Source organism: Columba livia, chromosome 3 (genome assembly GCF_036013475.1).
Source record: "Columba livia isolate bColLiv1 breed racing homer chromosome 3, bColLiv1.pat.W.v2, whole genome shotgun sequence".
NCBI classification, from domain to species: domain Eukaryota; kingdom Metazoa; phylum Chordata; class Aves; order Columbiformes; family Columbidae; genus Columba; species Columba livia.
In genome coordinates this window covers 78,624,279-78,644,253 of record NC_088604.1, presented here as the reverse complement: position 1 = coordinate 78,644,253, position 19,975 = coordinate 78,624,279, and the positions used below count along the sequence as shown (strand labels likewise).

The following is a 19,975-nucleotide window of genomic DNA, read 5'->3' as shown; positions in this document are numbered from 1 at the left end:
CTTCTTAATACCTATTTCCTACTAAGGTGTCCTTTGATACAGAAAACACCAACTCTTCTGTCACCTCTGTAACATATTGGACTTAAAAAATTAGCTAAATGGCAGATGTTCTAGCTACAAAGGGCTTGATTACCTGCAAGGTTTTCTAGAATATCTACTCTACTTTTAACTGAACATGTGGATGCACCTGGGTTTGTTTTTCTTCCTGTTGTTGTTTAACCTGCATTAAATTGGGCAGCCATAACCTGGAAGAAGATGATCTTTCTGTAAAATGACACTTAAATATGTTTTATTGGCAATAGCTAGACCATTTTACATTTAGAATTCTGTATTTGGAATTCTGAATTTATTTCCTTCAAAATGGATGAAATACAGTCAAGTGTTACGTTAGATTAACTACTTCACCTGTGTAGCAATCCAGAATTAGTTATTTTTTACTGTTTGCATACATTTGCAAGATCAGCTTCCTAAGTGCTAGAAAATCAGAAGTAAATGGAGGTTTCCATGTATGCAGAATAATAATTTTCAAAGCAAATCAATACATTTTCAAAACAGAAGTGGGGCTGTAGGTCTGTGCCTTAATGAGAAGGAAGGAAATCAGTACCATGTTCTGAAGCTTGTATTTGCACATATATGTATGTACTGTTAAAGTTTTGGACTTTCTGAAAGGCTGTTTTTTTGAGGAAGCCACCGTTTCTTGGGCCACTCATTTATCTACTTCTAAACGCTGCATTAAGACTTAATATAAATGAAATAAATGTCTTTATCTTTGCTTTTTTAGAAGCCAGCTTTGAAGAAGGCTCTCATAGTTGTCCTGCAGTGGTGTTTCAACCATAATTTCAGCGTTCGACTTTATGCGTTAGTTGCCCTCAAAAAAATCTGGGGTATGTGCAGAATGTTGCATGTGGAAGAATTCGAAGCTCTGACACCCGTTATTGAATCTAGCCTTCAACAGGTGGAAAACATGCATGGCACAGGGTTAGTAACATTTTTCTTAATATTCTTTTCTTAAAAGCTTAATATTGGTTCTTCTGAGCCATTTGCAGCAAGTCTAATTTTCTAAATTAGCACTTGATGATTTCTCTGGGTTTTTAAGTGGGAGCGGGTGGGTTGCAGTATTCTGTTTAAAAATAAACCAAGACTTGGAAATTGAAAGTAATTCTCAACAAAGAAGATGAAGTGGTAATTTAGTGTAGCATTACTGTCTGATGGCATGTTTGAACAGTAATTGAGTTTAGGGGTGGAGTAAAAAAGGACTGTTGGGAGTGTTTAATTTTCTTACCTGCTGGTTTTTGAAATACAAATCATTCTTCCAAGCTTCCTGGTACCAGTAAATTCTCAAATATAAAATCTGAAATGTTTTCTGTGTTAATATTTGAAAAAACTCCGGGGGGGGGGGGGGGGGGGGGAAGAGGGATAGGGAAAGTAATTGTAGGTGATGATTAAATGAGCTTTACCTAAATGCTTTTCTGCTTACTGATTTGGAAATATAACAATTTAACAATTCAGTTAAATTTTATGCTGTGTGTTTGCATCCTTTTTTTTTTAGTCCTGCTTTTAGGAGTTATTTAAAATTATTTAGAATTTCTGACAGTGTTGTCAGCCAGCACAAACTTAGGACTGCTGCTGACATGCATGGTGGTTTGGGGTTTTTTTTGAGAACATTAATATTGATTTCTCTGATCAGAGTCACTGTTAAATCACATGTCAAGACAGAGGATAGGGAGAAGCAGCAGAGGAGGAGTCTGCCTTTCTTTTTTCATTTGGACAACCAGAAGTTGTCAGTGAACCATAGACTAGTATTTAGTTTCCTTCAGAGGCCTAGGTGGCATACCCTTTCTAGTGAAACTTGCTTCTTTTGGTAATAGTATTTGGAGGCCTTGAAACATAAATAAGACTTATTGCCTGAATGCTGGTTGTGGTTGTTGGTTGGTTGGTTAGCTTGTGGGGTTTTTTTTTTTTGGTTGGTTGGTTTGTTTTTGGTGGTTGTTTTTGGTGGTTGTTTTTGGTTGGTTTGGGGTTTTTGGTGGTGGTGGGTTTTTTGTTTGGTTTTGTGGTTTTTGTTTTGTTGGGGGTGGGGGGTGTTTCTTGTTTGTTTTCTTAATGGGTCCTTACTTTATTGTTGAAGTATTTTCTTTTCTATACAGTATGTAGGAAATACAGTCAGGGTGCTTTATTCCAATTTGACAATTAAAAAAAAAAAAAAAATCTCGTACGTTGCCTTTTTTTGTGCATCTTGCTTTACTTTCTGCAATTGCAGGAATGCTAGAAGGAACTGGCAGCGAATCCAAGATCATTTCTTCTTTGCAACATTTCATCCACTTGAGGATTATAGTCTAGAGGCAAGTCCAAGACTATTGCTGATCATTGTACTTGCATAGTTTTACAACTATATATTTAACTTCCTTTGTGTGTTATAATGTAGGATGAATAGTGATCAACTGTTGTTCTTTTAAAACTCTGAAAAATTACTTCACCTGAAGTGTGATGGATTTTAGACTAAGACTGCAGCCAAATTCTCTAATACTGTGTCAAAAACCTAGTTAAGAATTTATGTGTGATGAATGTGCCCACCTGTGTGCAAGTTAATCAGGTTTTATATTTGTGTCTGGAAAAGTTTCTTCTAATAACTGAAGAGCATCTACTTAGTCACATGTAGTTTGTTAATTTTTTTGAGACATCTGCTGTTATTAGGAGCAACTCGAGGTTGCTTAACTAAATTGTTGTTTGATATGAATGGGATACAGATACCTAACTCCTAAAGCATCTTTTTCAGTTATCCTTTTTGCCACAGCCAAAGTAACTGAGAGCTGAATAAACACTGTGGGAAGGCAAGCAGAATAAGGGTGCAGATAAAAACTAGAGAGGAACTAAGCTGAAAATAGAAGGTAAACATGAATGTGAAGAGGGCGACGTGTTCTGGCACAAACAGTGCCATCTTTCAGAGAAGACTTTTTTTTAAACTGATGTTCTGTAAAATATTTTTGGAACAGTTAAATATGCTAGATATGACTTAGCAAAATTTGGAAGTCAAAATCTTCAACAAGAAAAAAATTAAGGCTAATACTTGTTAAGTACTGAAAAGTATTCAGAGTGCATCTTCACCTTCCTCTTGAGGGTGCATTGGGATAAACAAAATATATGGGTTTTAAACTCTTTATCTTATTCAGCCTTTCCCATGGTATGTGCATTTGTTCCTCCGTGATAGATAGTGGTTAGCTGTATGGGTAGTGCTGAGCTGGATTTTACCTTTTTCCTTTTTATATTAAATCAATTCACAGTCTTTGCTAGCAGTTCATAAAGGCATCTGAAAACTCTTTAGTGTTACACATAGAACATTTTCACAAGACCCCTGTGCTGAGAAGCATAGCAGCAATTCCTTGGTATTCTAGAGTTTCAGAACAGTAATTAATGCAGATCTTAAATGGCTAATCAGAGAGAGAAGGAACGTAGATTTATGAAAGTTTGGGATAGCACTATATATAAAGTGACGAATATTGAGAGATATATCAGTAAGTTGTATCAAGTGACAAGAAAAAAAGTATTAAAATCACAGAATACTAGATAAAAGATGTGTGTGATAAAGTTACCAGCGGTTAATTAATTACTTATTTTTTTCTTGCTTCATTGGTGGTCTGCTAATAACACTGTTACATTGCAGACAATATTTTACACTCTTCCCCGTCTTTCGGAACTTGCTGAAGACGAATGGATCTCGCTTACTAAATTTGACAGATTCACTGATGTTCCTTTGCCATCAACGTTTCAGTGGTATCATTCTCGAATGGAACTTCTTGATCTGAAACCAAGTGACTGGTCTCAGCAAGACATGGGTAACGTATAGCTAATTTATATTAAATATGATTGTTTTTATGTAGTAGCTGTATACATCTGCATTCAATCTGATCTCTTACATTATCCTGCTGGAGTAGCCTTGTATCTACATGAGCAGAGTGTGTGCCATAAAATAATAGCAGATGACTAATGATGTGTACAGTATTAGCATTTAGATAATCATCTTTACTGAAGCAGTAGTTTAATTACTATTTGCATAGTCATGTGACCAATACTTGTTTTTATAGGTTCAAATTCAATTGAAACAGATAGCCAGACAGAATGGACTGATGTTCAGAAAAAGATTATACCCTGGAAGAACAGCACTCCTAGTTTAGACCTGGAAATGGTATTTCAGGATCGTGCTACTAAACTTGGTAAATCAAACAGCAGACTGATAGTGGTGGCTTCGCTTATTGATAAACCTACCAATTTAGGAGGTAAGGTTGATTGCACGTTTTCAAACTTTTTAGATCTTAGAGTACTTACACATAGCATGCATTAATTAAATAGAACAATGCTGTAAATCATGCTTACTCTTTTTAATATTCCTTATCACAGTTGAGTTTTTCAACTGTGTATGCAATTAAAGGAACTAATTTACATTTTTTTCTATAGCAGTTAAGCCAAATCTTGCCAATGTACTAGTTTCTCAGGACTGTTGGACAGGAAAGTGCCCATTCCGATTAAGTACTCCTTCACAATATCATGCAAGCTGTGACAGAATAAATCCTGCAAATACTTTATTGCATTGCACTTGGTGTTGTCAGCAGTTTAAATAGCTGCAGTGAGGCTCTTAATGAAAAATAAGCCCACAAGCTGGTGCTGTTTGCCCTGTAATACTCTCATCTGTCATTCTCTCAGGCCTTTCATTTAACAGGTACTGGATTTACAGCTTAAGTGTGTATCTATGTGTCCATCTCTCTCTGCCTAGGCTTTTACACTGACCCATTACTTTGTGTAATTAGTATTGTAGAAGCATGTTGTCAGACATAGTGCTTTTCTAATTTTTATCTTTCTGCTAAATTACAAAACTTTTTTTTTTTTCTGGTAAATTATATAGAATGAAGTGTGACTTGGAACAGACATAAAAAGCACCTGAAACTGATTAAAAATAGAGGACTAAAGTAACCATTTGTTTTTATGATTCCTTGTCCTTTTTCAGTTGCTAAAATATTCTGGCTTGGTTGTTTATTTTCTACACAAACATGATTTAATTTCTTCTGTTTGTAGGTTTATGTCGTACAAGTGAAATATTTGGGGCATCTGCACTAGTTGTCGGCAGTCTTCATTATGTACAGGATAAGCAGTTTCAGCATCTTAGTGTTTCTGCAGAGCAGTGGCTCCCCCTGGTTGAGGTGAATGGAAATATTTTAATAGCTAAAAAGTGTACTGTACATCTTCAGTTCATCAGATGCATAGTTCAGAATATTTTATCTTGCAAAAAAGAACTGTTTATTTAAGAGAAGCTCCTGCTGTTATCTCTCAGACTTAATCTTGAGTATTTTGGTATAAATTTTATGGCAAACTCATAAAAAGAATTTCAAAGATACTTTTAATTTCTCATTGGGATAAACTAATTATGTGAGCTGTCATTGTTACATCTTACACCGTGTTTTATAACGGTGCACTGGAATTTAATGTTTATTTACAAAAGCTGAACAACGCTTAATTTATCTTGCTTGGTCTGTTGCTTTTGCTAACTTTTTGGTGATAATCTTTGAGTTTGCATGAAGCTAACTTGAGCTAAGCTTTTAGAACACATTATCTACCTTAAAAAATGAGGGTTTCAACATAGATGTTTAGCATTTGATAGAAAATGGTTGTGATACTTTATAATAATCAGTTTTTCAAGGTCAGCTCTAAGTCATCTGAAAAATTCAGTGCAAATTTTTCATTTTTTTCCAGTGTTTATTTGCAGCTTAAGAATTTTCTTGAGAACAAGATAGCTGTACTGTGTTTTGCCTAAAACAGAATGCTGATGGACACGTGTTCTTGTGTCTCATCTCTGCACGGAAGCGTACTGATGAGAGAGTTTCTGTTGCATGAAAAAAAATTGGCATCTAATATAAATAAGCAGTTTAGAGAGTAGGATGAGGACAACTAAATTCTTGACTGTAACGGAGGCATGTCAGGCAACTCAGCTTCAGTACTGGCTGTTGCATTGTTTTGGGAAGGAATTCCAGGTTAAACAACAAGTGTGCACCTTGATCCCATGCAAGAGTGATTCTTTTACATTGAGGTGTAAGACTTGTAGCTGTCAGCAGCATAGAGAAGCCTTTGTTCATTGTATTCGGGGAGTATGTTTTTGTAGCATTATTCCACCTTGTGTGCTATTGCTGAAGAGCTTTTAAAATGGTAAGGTATGTATATAGACAGTCTTTGGGGATAAAAGTCATTCATCTTAAAAACTGTCAAGTAAATTGATTTTTACAGTAACTTCAGAAGTTACAAATTGTGATACTTAAATATTTGTATATTTCTCTTTACTCTTGATGGACAGGTGAAACCATCTCAGCTTGTTGATTATTTACAACAGAAAAAAATGGAAGGCTACACTATTATTGGTGTGGAGCAGACTGCTAAAAGTTTTGATCTTACAGAGTATTGCTTCCCAGAGAAATCACTGTTATTGCTGGGGTAAGAAGATGCACTTTTTGGTATATCTACCTCTTGCAGTTCATCTCTTCTACTAGTCAGAGTTTTGTAATATGGAAACCAAGTGACACTGATAAAGGTGGATTTAGAATGCAAAGTGATCATGGAAATAGCAGAGTTTGGTTTCATTTGCTAAGGAGTGGGAGGTAGTGATTACTACTCCTCAAGGATCTGTCTCCTCATAGCTCCCTTTTTTTATGGGCAGAGGGTAGCAGCAACATGGATTATAGTTTTCCAGGTGCAGTAAGAGGTATCATCTGTTCACATTAGTAGTATGGAACCTTGTGTGTGTAGGCTGCGGTGAGCTCTGCAAGGAGGGCTGCCTGTCTGCCTTGCCTAACCTGGTGAGGAAGACTCAGGAGCCTGCAGAGCTGGGAGATACTTTAAAATGAAGGATGAGGTACAGGAGGAAGTAGCAAGTTTTTGTAGTACAAGCAGAGGCTGGGAGGACTTCAGAGAAAAGGAATGGTCAGTTCCTTTTAAGTAGGCAAGCCTCAGCTGTGACAAAGGGAAGGCTGCTTCAAGAAATCTAGAGAAAAGTGTGTACAAGTCAGAAAGCTACTGGAATTGGAAGGTCACTGAGGGAGAGCAGGAGGAAGGGCCTGTCTATCCTTTTAGGACAAAGTGGGCAGAAATACCTGTTTTTCAAACATTTTCTTATATGTAGTTTGTCTTCAGAATGTAGTTCTCATATTCACTTTGTTCTCTTCTAATAAAAAACACAGTTTTAATTGCTGATGACCTTTGGTATCTTCTGGTATACTCATTCTGAGTATATGAAATATTTCCAGTTCAAGGCATTGATGATCAGTCTTGACATTCCTTTATACCAAGGCCTCATTGAATGTAGTGGGCATTTGAGCTTCCCTGCTGTGCCAGCAGCTTCAGGGCTTGGTCCTTTAATCTGTAGCTGCTTATTTTGCTATATATTAGTATAGTTTCAAAATAAATGCAGAGAGGGAGTCCTTATGTTGAGTGTTCAGCTGCTACTGGACGAGTGAATTGAAGTGCTATACCAGTTTTCCTACATCAAAGCTTAGTTGGGTCTCCCACAATTTGTTATCTGTAACGTATTACTGCTTTTAAAAAAAATAAATTATTTCTTGTCCTCATTAGTTATATTGAGGGCAGATGCTCCCTTTTGTCAAATAGTGTTTTGATGCTGTTGTGACTCTTGCATCATCTGCTTTCTAGAACACCTGTCTCTTCCCAGATTTAAGTTAACTGTTTCTTTACTAGAAATGAACATGAAGGAATCCCAGCAAACCTGATTCACCACCTCGATGTGTGTGTGGAAATTCCTCAGCAGGGTATTATTCGATCACTCAATGTTCATGTAAGTGGAGCTCTGCTGATTTGGGAGTACACAAGGCAACAACTGATCAAGCAAAAACAACAAAAATAACTGCCAGGAGTTTTGTGCCTTATAGGACAACTGGGTGACTTGCTATGGTGCTACAACATGAAATTCTGAATAGATGAGATACAAACTCAGGGCAAATGAGGACTCTTAAGTTTTGCATGTTTTACTTTCTTGTAGTTCAGATGGACTTTTAAATGCCTTACTAATACTTTACCTCCTTAAATAAAACTGTTGCATTGGAAATAAGTACTGTTTATATTGCATGTGGTGTGTGTGATTTTTCTGTTAGACCATCAGCATAGTACCAGAACAATCCCAACCTCAAAACTTGCTTGAAACTGTAGTGGTGCCTTCCTGCAACTACAATCAAAACTTACTGTAGCCCAGGTATTGAATGTCTCCTGCATTTAGATACAGTAATGACATTCACTTACATATTACATTCAATGCTGCCCCTTGTTTAAGTACCTTCAGTTGTTGAGTTTACTAATCCTGTTGTAAACAGTCCATATATTTAAATGGAGTTGTATCAGTAAGGTAATCAAAACCACTAAGTTGTATCAGTGAAGTAATCAAAACCACTAAGTTATACCAAAGGCCATAATGTGAGAATCATGATAAATAACTGCCATACTTCTACTAGCAATACTGCTTGAAAACTGACTATTACGGCTAATGTAAAAATTCCTATTGCTTATAAAAAATAAGCATACTCAAAATATATAAATTAGGTATCATATGCACTGGATGCATTAGATCTTCTAATGCCTGCTGCTTTATAAACTCATGTCTGACCTAAACTGCATTTTAAAATACTTTAAATACTTGGTAGATGACAAATAGAAATTACATTATACCACCACCTTCTTTTGACAAGGAGGGGAAGGTGGAATGAATTTTTAAGAAAAAGCTAGTTCACTTACTGAAAAACACTTTTATTCTTCTCTTTAGAATATATACATCACATTATTAAATAGTTGTTTATTCCCATAAGATAATTCTTAGATTTGTGAACAGTCTGTATTTCTTTGACTTATACTCATGAAAAAGATTTCCATGACCCTTTTTTTCAGCAGACACAATGAGACCTCGCAAGAACAGCAGCCTGCATTTCAGGGAGGCAGTCGGGTTACCAGTTCTTGAGCTCAAGCAGGTTCTGTTGCTTTCTCATGCTGCTTCCTTCCGCAGTTATTCTCGCTTCATTTATTTTGAAAGCAAACTACCTAAGACTTTCCAGCAGCTTCTGGAGGACTATACCCTTCTGTTTCAAGCTTTTTTTTATATTTTAAGAAGTCTCTTCTTTTGTCAAAATACTTAACCTGTTTAAAAAGAGAAAAGATGTTCATGAGAAGAGACTAGCAGAGGAAAGGGTTTTGTGCATCACAAGATGATTAAGGAACAAGCAGTCTGATGAATGGACTTGAGGATTTTAACTCTATACACTACTTAAGAGTTTGTTGCTCTGAAGCAAAAGACAAAAGGCTAGAGTGGGTTTGTGTTTTGTGGTGTGTTTCTTCTCTTTTTTTTTTTTTTTACCATTCTGGAAGTGAACTTCAATTTCGTGTCACAACCACCCCATTACTTCCATGGGCATATAATAAAAATAGTCTATTGCTTTGCTGTTTTTCACTGCTATGAGCGAAGGTTATTTCTAACATAAAAGTAAATCCAACAACTTTTCTATGGTAATACAGACTATGTGACCTCTGAATTTGTTGCCTAGAGCCACTGATGTGTGTAGTGCAAAAGCAGTGGCAGATGAAACCACCATCACTAGAGATAACACATGTCAGAACTGCAGTGTTCAAACTATAACTGAGTATGGCATCTGTGAATGTACCTGTTTTTTTTAACTGACTCCAGCCTACTGGCTCCAACTGGAACTGTTCACCCCTCTAACACTACTGCTTCTAAAAAGCAATACCTATTAAAAAAGTTAAGAATTTTAGCTTGATCTTAGGAAACTATAAAGCACAAGTAACATGTAAGCAGATGGCTTACTGTGAAATTATACTGCATGAAGAATAGTATTTTTATGCACAAGATATCAGATGCCAGTCTTTAAGATGCCATGCCACTGCAGGCCCTGTGTGTCACCTCCCTTCCATATTAGCCTTTCTTCTTTAGCAACAGTAATATCTGTGCACCTCCAAAAGTTTCTGAGATTTTTGAACTTTTTTTTTTTAATTAAATGATAAGCCTGTGTGCTTATCTAGTTGTGTATTTGTCTGAATGTTTAAAACTGTATTTTTCCCTTCATTTACTACTCCCCATAGTTCCCAGGCCAGTCTGTGGTCTGCTCAGCAAGTTCTCATCTCCCAGCAATACCATGAGTGTGCCAACCGCATTATATTGGTGAAAGGCACAGGGTTCACAGAATCACAGAATGTTAGGGACTGGAAGAGACCTCGAAAGATCATCTAGTTCAATCCCACTGCTGGAGCAGGAACACTTAGATGAGGTCACACAGGAAGGTGTCCAGGCAGGTTTTGAATGTCTCCAGAGAAGGAGACTCTACACCTCCCCTGGGCAGCCTGTTCCAGTGCTCTGTCACCCTCACTGGGAAGAAGTTTCTTCTCAAATTTAAGTGGAACCTTTTGTGTTCCAGTTTGTACCCATTACCCCTTGTCTTATCATTGGTTGTCACTGAGAAGAGCCTGGCTCCATCCTCCTGACACTCACCCGTTACATATTTATAAACATTAATGAGGTCATCCCTCAATCTCCTCTTCTCCAAGCTAAAGAGCCCCAGCTCCCTCAGCCTTTCCTCATAAGGGAGATGCTCCACTCCCTTAATCATCTTTGTTGCCCTGCGCTGGACTCTCTCCAGCAGTTCCCTGTTGTTCTGGAACTGAGGGGCCTGGAACTGGACACAATATTCCAGATTACAGCGTTATCAATGAGAAAGTCTAAGACCGCCCATGTTCAGCAGTTGCCATCTTTCACACGGTAAACGTAAACACCTGCCGCCGCTGCTACCAACGCGCACAGGAAGGCCCTGCTGGTTCAGGCCGGGCTTTGGGAGGCCGCGCCGGGGCTGCTCACCCACTGCTGCGGACACCGGCCCTCGAAGCCCCGCCGCAGCTCCGCGCACTTGGAGCCGTCCTCCGCGTGCCGGTCCAAGCACTGCCAGAACTCGTCCCGGGCCCCCCAGCACGCCTTCCTCTCCTCCATCGTCGGCGCCGACATCTTTTCGCGACGGACCTGAATACAAGTGCTAGTTGTCCGAGCGCGCCTCGCCCCCGGCCCGGCGGCGAGCCCTCGGCCGCTCCCACAGCGGGGCCCGGGACCGCCCTGCCCGCGGTCGCAGGGCACGGGGAAGGGCTGTCCGAGCGGAGGGAGGCCCCAGGGCCAGCAGCGCACTCACCCACCGGGCCCAGCGGCGAAGGTCAGGCTCCCGGAAACGGCGCCGTGGAGCGGCGCCGTGCTGCTCCTAGTGCGCAGGCGCAGCCCCGGCTGCCCCGGGTGAGATTGACAGCCAGGACGGTTGTCCCGCCCGCGCGCGCGGGGCCGTGGTCGCCATGGGGTCGGAGCTGCTGGTGGCTCGGCGGGCCGGACCGAGCGTCCCCAAATCCTCCGGCCCGCAGTGGTTCTTCCATCCGGCCCCTCCGGGGTGCTGTTTTTCGGCGTAATCCCTCAGTCAGTCCGGGTCGGGAGAGCCGTGGGCTTGTGGGAGACGTGTTTAAAACCGCAGAGATGCTTGTTTTCTATGGCGGGTACCCACCTGCGCGCGCCGTGCACAAACCGCCCTGGAAATGTTTGTCGTGAGGGACTCTGTCGCTAAGTCAAGCCGATAATAAAAACAAGAAAGAAGTACTGGCTTACCCCAGTGGAAGAAAAAAGTACCTGTAATAAGAGTGATAAAACAATGCCAGATATGTGGGGGCCGGCTGGGTACACCGGTGCCTGTAGTGCTGGTAAAAAACATTCGGGGAGCAAACTCCGCTCCACTGTTTTATTTGGGATTGGGTGGCAGTCCGTCCCTGTAGCCAAGGGACTGACAGTCTTCCGCACCGGCCACCTGAAAACACAGCGGTTTTGCAGTTTTAAAGGGGTTTTAGGTAAGTCACTACAAAAGCAGAATTTCAATTATGTTTTCCTGTTGAAAATAATATAACGTAAATTTATATTGCAGCCCACTTACGACCCTTTTGCACTCAAGCTTTTGCAAAGCAAGCTTTTACAAGCATTAATATTGACAAGAAAATTAATGTTAAGTCTCAAGAGTGAAACATGATAATAGGAAATGTCAGTTGTGCTTTAAATTCCAAAATTTACGATGCATGTAGTGTTGTTTAGTTACAGTGTTTACAAAACAGAGGGGATAATGTGATTGTATATAATTAATCACAAGGTCTAAATTGCACATCTGGGATATTTGTGATAAATAGTTAATTCTTTAATGACCTGTGGCCCAAGAAATACTCACTGGAGACAGTTGCAAATAACTGTGTAATGGACATTATGGAAATTTAGTGATCTGGTTTTTAAAAGTGCATGAATAGAAAAAGGGACAGATTTGTCTAATACATTTTTAATGGCAATATTTCCATTTGGTTAAACAGCTGTTGTAAGGAGGTGGATGTTTTCATTGTTTGTTAGTCAATTCTAAGTATCTATCTTTAGTCTTTTACTTTCGGGAAATGTGCCCAATAAACGGGATATTTATAATAGCCAGCAAGTGTTCTAGAAAGATGGGAGGCTGAAAAATTTCCAGATTTGTTAGGTGTGCTGGTTGCCACAGTTGAAACCTTTGAATTATGTTTCCATTTAGCAGTTAGCAAGACAAGATGATAAAGAAATCGATGGCTCTCTCCCACTGAAACTCTTGCCAGCAATGCGTTAAAATGGATTGTTTATACAGTGGTTCAGCTTTCAGACTCTTTTATGCCTCTCAGATTCTTTTATTGCTAATTGCGATACAGCATCGTGTGTGCTTTGCCTTCTGGTTAACATCTAACAGATCTCTCCTCACCTACAGCCTTAATTACCCCATATATAATTGAAATTTGCCCAGCAGATTGGTAACTATAATGATTTCTCCTTTTCATTTAGAAGCAATTGGGATGTTACAGGTGTCCCTAGGAGAAATAAAACAAGCACTCCTTGATGTACTATAGCTGTGTTCAGCTTTGTGCTTATACCAGGAGCTCAATTAATTTGTTTTTCTTGCACTGAAAGATTCTGATATATGATCCTTACGTGTAAAAGAATTTCACGAAACTGAATTTAAAAGCAAGTTCTTTAAGCAATATAGCCCTATGTCCGATTATTTATTTTGCTGGAACTAATAGCAAAATCTTACCTGAGGTAGCCCAGGACATTCTCTTCTGTCGTTGAACACCAAGTGTGGTTATTTTAACAAGGATTTAAAAAATATGTAGTGCGAGAGAACCATGTATTAAGATTTTATCTTTCTTGCTTCTCAGATGTGTATTAAGGATGTAACTCTGACTCCTTTGGTCTTACAGTGTTCCTTGCTATGCCTGGTGAAAGAAAATAATTAAGCAAAAAAACCCAGAACAATCACAATGATTAATTGTGCCTGGTTTTATTATTAAAGAAGGAATAAATTAAGCAAAAAACTGTGAACTACAAAGAGTAATCACCTCTTTCTTCTCCTCTTTGAAAATGGTTTAACAGAGAATACTTAAATGGTTGCACATCAAGCATCTCTCTTGAGATCCTGTGTGACCCAATTTCAGATTCTACTTTCATCCTTTTACTGACTGAAGACCCTCATGGGTTACTCTTGGCACTAGTGTCCACTTTGAAGATACAGTCTGCAAAGGCTGGTGTAGAAACAGTCTTTGTTCTGGAGAGGAGGCATTTATACATCTTTACTGTTTAAAGTCTTCCTTACATTGATTTCTGAGGTTAGTTTTGCGGCTTACTAGGGTTCAGTGAGACTTAAGTTCTCTTTCAAATAGGTCCTTCTTTAACAGAGCAGGTAACTTCTATCTTCAAAATAGCTTTTCAAAAATCTTTTAAAAACTAAATAGCCTTCTTCAGAGAAGACTACTGATTTTTTGAGCAATAATTTTCTGAGCTTTGTAAGAGGATTGCTGAAGAACTGGCAGACAGGTAGTGAATTCCTTAGTTAGTAGTTAATTACTTCTTTATTTAGTAACCACTGATAGTACTAAATGATCTATGTTTATAAAGAAAACTTATTTCACTTTATGAAGCCTTGCATTTAATATGAAACATTTGTAAGTAAAGGTCTGAAAGAGGCATATTGGATTCTGAAAGTTTAAGAAATGTATACTGTACTTTCTGTGGCCTTATGCAAAGCCTTCTTTATTATTTCATAAAGACTTCATGTTGAGTTTTATTTTTGTGAATTTCCTTTTAACAATAACATGCTTAAACTTCTTTGGATGAGTTAGCAAAAAAATAGGTCTTTGAATGAATAAAGAAGGAGGAGTGTATGATGAGAAAGAAAACTATTGCTTTTGTTTGGTGGCCTTAGCAAATCAGTTTTCTGAATCCCTAAGAAAATGTGCATTATCACGTTATTTTTCAACTAAATGTGTGTTGGGGCTCTCACTTTCATTTCCTCCTAATGTTGTGTTGGCTGGGTGTCGTCATGATGAGGATCCCTGCATTAGGGAGTGCCAGTGTGGCATGAACATAGAGAATTAAGCACGTGGCTTGGGAGACTGAGGGACAGGCAGACGTGGAGGCTGCCACAGCTTTCTGCAGTAGCTCTGCATGGGTGGGAGAGCTGGGTATGTGGGTCCATCAGGTAGCGCTGGAGGGGATTTGACTAGGAAGGACTAAGCCATCTGTGCAGGCTGGTATGGAGGTAGAAGGAGAAAGAATAGAGAGAAGAGTGATTTTCACCTTCTCCAGACCTCTATTTACTGATCTGAAGCCTGCTGAGAAAAGGCTTGCTTCTCTTTGTGACCTGTCATGGACATCAGTGGTGTGCTCTGTGGAACACAGTCTGAAAATCACTAGGCGACCTAGAGAAGTGGCGATTATGAGGAAGAACAAAACAACAGCTGGAGGTTTAGGATTCTTTCAAGGTGATGGAGTCATTTACATTAATTATAGGCACTTGTTTTTAATGCAAATATTCCATATTTGTTCAGTTGATAGGAAGGAATTAAGAAGAAAAAATAGTATTTTGGGAAAAGCAGGCGATGGTAAGGTGGGAAGACTGACTAATTCTTACTCTTCTGTTGGGTCCTGATTAGCAATTCTTCAAGTCCGCCAAGGATGAGACAAGCTTGCTTTGCAGCACTTTTGATGCTCAGCTTTTTGCAAGTAAGCTAGATGGGAAAGTTGTTCTGTACACAGGCTTCAATTTTCAAAGCTATGTAAATGGCAGAAGAAAGCTCATCTTCTGAGTTTCATTTGGATGTCTTCAAATTTCTGTGGCATGTTATGTACTAAAAGCAAAGTGGTTCGTAGTTCTCTCTGGGACTGAAACACATACTAAAATTGTTTATAAGAAATCCATCTGCATGCTTGCATTCAGGTATTGTATTTAATAATCTATCAGCTGCACCAATTACCTTGTGTTCACTATAAATATTGTCTGTGAAGCATAGGTGTGCTGTACCAGATGGAATTGCTTACTCATTCACAAAGGCAGCATCATTCTCAAACATGTTAGTTGTTCTCAAGATCAGTGTCCATTTTCTTAGCAGCCAGGCTAGCAAGCAACATGCCTTTACCAAATCCAGAATTGCACAGTGAAAGAGAGACATTTTTGTTTACAGCTCAGGAAAGCATTTAAAATGTATAACTGGCCAAAATCACAAGAGGAGTATTACACAACTTACTCTGCATTAAAGACAAAGGAGAAGTCTCAGTCTCTCAGTAGTCTTGTCCTTTCGTGTTAATAGGAGTCTGAAGGATGGATGACTTTGCACACACTCGGCCCTTTGAGAGAACAGGAAGCACTACACTTAGATTTCAGAAGAGTTTCTGATGAGGCATCTTACCAAAGAAATGAAGCTACAGTGGATCAAAGGGAAGGTTTTCTTGTGGAGTAGTAACTGGTTAGTGAGGCAGGAAGCAGAGAGCAGGAATAAATTATTGCTGTTCAAAAGGAGAGAGCTTACCAAAGGAGATGTGCTGGGGCCAGTCTTCTTGTATGTACTCATAAATTATTGGTTAAAAAAAAAGGGGCAACCCTCCCCCTCCCAATTTTTTTAATGATTCAGGAGAGTGAAGATTAAAACTGAGAGAGGATCTTGTCACTGTCATGTGGCTAGCAGCAAAATAGCTGGTGGTATTCAGCATTAATAGACACAAGGTAGTAGACATGGTGGAAAAGTGTACAGTACATAGTGAGGGACTTTAACTTAACTGTTGTCGCTCATCAGGAAGATTCTCAGTTTATGGTGGATAACTCTGTTAAAGCACATCTACTTTAGTTCTCTTCATTTGGATGAAAGATGCTCTGCGGGTTGATTGCTGTTGTTCCCAATCAATGCAGTGATGACTGTCTTGAGAGGTTAGGTGGACTGAATCTAGAACTGGAGTGAAACCTGGAGATGAAGAGCTGCAAAACTCTTTTGAGTCTTCTGAGGAGGCCAGTAGGATTAGAGAAATGTCTCTATATCATTGCAGAGAAATTACACATAACAGGTTCTTAAATACACTGCTAATGGGAGCTCCACAACCTCCCTTGTTTAGGCCTTTTCCAGAACTGTAACTCTCCTTATAAGTTTCACTCTTCACTACTGAGAAGTGGTTGTGTCCTAGTGTATCAGTGACGTACGTGGAGAAATACTGATCACCATCTTCTTTAGAATGATGTTGTGCATATAGAAAGATCCCTCTGAAAGAGTTTCGGGTAGAAGATTGAAATATGAGGATTATTACTTTCAGACACATTAGTTTGAGCTACTGGTCTTGTCCTTAGGAATGTGGTTTCATCTTAAAATAAGATTTTTAGGCTGCAGGTGGGCATTTGACTTCCTTTTTGCTTTCACAAGATCTTTCAGCTCCTTTTTTTATCTCCCTTTTTAATGTTTAAATCTTTTCGATAAGGTGCAGGTTATTATGGAAATGCCCAAGAACATGCCAGCTAAAGAAGAAAATCTAATTGCTTCTCTTTTAATAATGATAAGCTAATTAATCTCTTCCATCAAAATCCATTACTGCTGGCAGTTTCTGCAAAGGCAGCTTGCATGAGAACTGGACTTGTGAATGCAACTTCTCAGCCTTGGTCTTCACCGAGTTGTAGCTCAGGTTTGAAGGCCTTGCAGGACTCCTTCTTGCCTGAAGTGCAAATCAGGGACATGGAGCCCAACTCCCCATAGTTTATGACTTTACAGCACGTGCACAGATGCCATTTCTTCAGACTGGAGTTGTAGCAAGAGAGAGGTGGGCATCTTCCCCTGGAAAGTCTTTCCTAAAAGGCATTTCTATGCTAGTCTGTCCTGGTTTTGTTAAAAACAAGTTTCTCTTTTAGTGAATTTGCCTGTCAGCTAAAGCCTTCATATTAACTGCATTTTCCTGGAGAACCAGACACATGTTTTGGTAAACCTAGCAATGGAATGCAAACTTATTGATAAGCACAGATGGACATCTCGCGAGAGGGGCGACGAGAAACAAGTGACCAAGAAACTGACCAACTGTGTATAACATTCCATTCACGTGAATACTTCATATAAAAGTGGGAGATCATGAGGATCTCGTCCCTTTTCCCTTTTCCCTTTTCCCTTTTTCCCTTTTTCCTTATGGCTGACATTAGGAGAGGACCTTGCTAGTCGTCCCTGCGAACTGAGGCCTAGTGAGAGACTGAATCCAGCTCCGGTTGGCTGCAGAGTCCAATCCAGGACTTTGGGTGCCGGCTCTGCAGTTGCTGAGACTTTCAAGATCGGTTTTGTATATTTTGTATTATTTTCTCTATTCTTATTAGTAGCATTAGTAAAACATTGTTAATTTTTCCAACTCTCTTCTCTCTGTCCTTCTTTCCCTCCTGATCACCTGTGGGAAGGGGGGAGAGGGAGGGGCAAAAAGGGGGAAGTGGGGAGGGAGAGGGGGTTAACAATACATCTGCCAGGGTTTTATTGTCACCCCTTCAATCTAACCCTCGACACAGTCTCATCAGCAGCTCTCCTGTGCTCCTGCTGCACACCAGCTGCATTGCTTCTGGCATTTCCCCGCTGGTAGAAGAAACCCCCAGCCCCAGCCTGTTTTCGGAGTCCATGTGGCTGAAGTGTGTGTCTGGAGCTATTCCCAGGGCTTCTGAAGTGCTGGAGACTCGTGACATCCTTTTCAGAGAAGAGATGTATCACATGTGTTTCTGTTGTGCAGACTTGTGAGTTTATTTGGAATATGACCCAGAGCTACACAAGTCAATTAAGACTTCTTTATTCATTGCACAGAGAAAACTTCACTTTCCAGTGGGTTTTCAGGCCTGCAGGTACAGTGGCAGAAAGGTTTCTGACCACAAATGGTGTCCACTTGGTGATGTTACCTTCCCTATAGGTTGAAGATACTGTCTGTATTAGCCCTGACCAACTCAATATTGCATGAGCTTTGTTCCAGAGCCCTCTGGAGAGCTGAGGATGAGTGATGTGTCCTCAAGCTTACAGGAGAGTTAATTCAGCTCCAGAAATTGGTGATCTACGGGTCCCACTAGTTTACCCTCAACCCTCAAAACAGTAAAGCTACATGTTGGTTTAAGGGTCTTCTGTTCATCTGTTGAGTATTGTGGTTGGATTTCTGCCTTTCCCAGCTATTTTCTGAAGACTGCTGATATTAATACACCCATCCTAGGCATAAGAACAGGAGAAACATTTTAAAATAAGCCCAGCTCTGACTCATGTGCTGATGAAAGGCTCATGCAGTCACTGTGGAGAGCTGCAATAAAAAAAAAAATATGATAAATGTAGCAGCAGGAGACCAAGAAGAAAGATGTGCAAGGGAGGGGGAGATCTGCTGTTCCCTGGATTCCTCACTGCTGTATTGTGCAGCAGCAAAAGCTGGCAGCTGCAGTGAGGTCTGGTGGTGCTATTTGTTTTCCTGAGGTTTTTTTCAACTTGCTGTTTCAACAAGCCCACTGGATCTTTACTGGTTTCCCCCTTTGCTGGAGGAGCCAAGAGGAGCTGGAGGGCTAAGATGGGGCAGAAAGCTGAGGATCCGGGTCATCCTTTGAACAAGGGTGGATGCTGGTGGCTGGCAGTGCTCCGTGAGGGCAGGAGCCAGGCAGTGATGATGCAGGAGACCAGCTTCAAAGACACCAGGCAGCCAGGCCTGATGCTGCAGGGAGCTGCACTTCTGCCTCAGGAGAAAGTTTGAGGTGACCAAGGGTGGGCTAAAAGTGCTGGTTCCAGGCTTGTGTTGCTGTCTTCTGCAAAGCAGTTATGGCCGTGCAGAGCTGTGTGGAGTCCATCCAGGCCAGCAGCAGGGCTGATGTGCAGGGTGCTGCAGAGGTTGCACATGGTGCTTTGCCACCACTCAGCCCTCACCTCCAGTCCTGGGAGTCCTTTAACAGTCCAAGATCAGGAGGGTTCAATCTTACCTTCACCTGAAGGTTATATCTAATGTCTTCTCAGAAGGGTTTGCTCTCTGCCTTGTCCTTCTGGTGGGAGGCACTGACTCCAGTTCTGTTCAGTCCTCAGCGTCAGATCTGTGAAACTTGGGCACGTAGAGATGCACACACGTCCCTGTATAGACATGCTGCTTTCTTGACATTCTCCTGGTCACATCCTGGGCTTCACTGTCTGGAAGGTTTTGCTAAGCAGCTGCTTGCTGTCAAGTCAGATGTTTATATTTAAGGCAAGGTGTTGCCTGAAGAAATATAGGTCACTTCATCTGATGGATTTGTCTGTGTGTAGTTTAGAATTGCTTAACGTGGGTATAGCTAGTTTACTCAGCTCCTGCTCAGGAGAAAGACTGTAATAAAGTACTGTTTGAAATCCCAGCCCTTGTCTGTCTTTAGCCTGTTCTTGAGAAGGATGAGCCAACAGAGGCAATGACAGTTGCACCTGGTAAATCACAGAGCTTTCCTGATGCTGCTATCCATTCTAGTGCATAAATTCTCATCTTCCCCCACTTCATACTGGAAGTTAAAAAATCTACTGCTGTTTTAGTAATAAACACACATTAATTACAGTTTTAAAGTGGCATTTAGAGCCTTCTGGATACCTA

General features: G+C 40.1%; 2 protein-coding genes across 4 annotated transcripts in view; one reads left to right on the top strand and one right to left on the bottom strand.

Moving 5' to 3' along the window:
- TARBP1 (TAR (HIV-1) RNA binding protein 1) overlaps positions 1 to 8,101 on the top strand; it is a 37,325-nt gene extending 29,224 nt beyond the window's left edge. For both annotated transcript variants that reach the window (XM_065057781.1, XM_065057782.1), the window contains exons 24-30: positions 782 to 978; positions 2,261 to 2,342; positions 3,662 to 3,833; positions 4,083 to 4,274; positions 5,068 to 5,192; positions 6,338 to 6,474; positions 7,732 to 8,101. In XM_065057781.1, coding sequence (XP_064913853.1) covers positions 782 to 978; positions 2,261 to 2,342; positions 3,662 to 3,833; positions 4,083 to 4,274; positions 5,068 to 5,192; positions 6,338 to 6,474; positions 7,732 to 7,897 — 1,071 coding nt within the window. In that variant the 3' untranslated portion in view covers positions 7,898 to 8,101. The remainder of the gene's footprint in view (positions 1 to 781; positions 979 to 2,260; positions 2,343 to 3,661; positions 3,834 to 4,082; positions 4,275 to 5,067; positions 5,193 to 6,337; positions 6,475 to 7,731) is intronic.
- A 668-nt stretch (positions 8,102 to 8,769) lies between these two features.
- On the bottom strand, positions 8,770 to 12,844 carry LOC102093398 (cytochrome c oxidase assembly factor 6 homolog). Of its 2 annotated transcripts, none has more exons than XM_013369094.3 (3): positions 11,223 to 12,844; positions 10,901 to 11,059; positions 8,770 to 9,174 (listed from the first exon to the last, which is right to left on the bottom strand). In XM_013369094.3, the coding sequence occupies exons 2-3, from the start codon at positions 11,042 to 11,044 to the stop codon at positions 9,079 to 9,081; spliced, it is 240 nt and encodes a 79-aa protein (XP_013224548.2). In that variant the 5' UTR covers positions 11,045 to 11,059; positions 11,223 to 12,844; the 3' UTR covers positions 8,770 to 9,078. The 2 variants fall into 2 exon arrangements, with proteins under 2 accessions (XP_013224548.2, XP_064913861.1); XM_065057789.1 differs by having other exon boundaries at positions 11,227 to 11,318.
- Between the last annotated feature and the right edge of the window lie 7,131 nt (positions 12,845 to 19,975).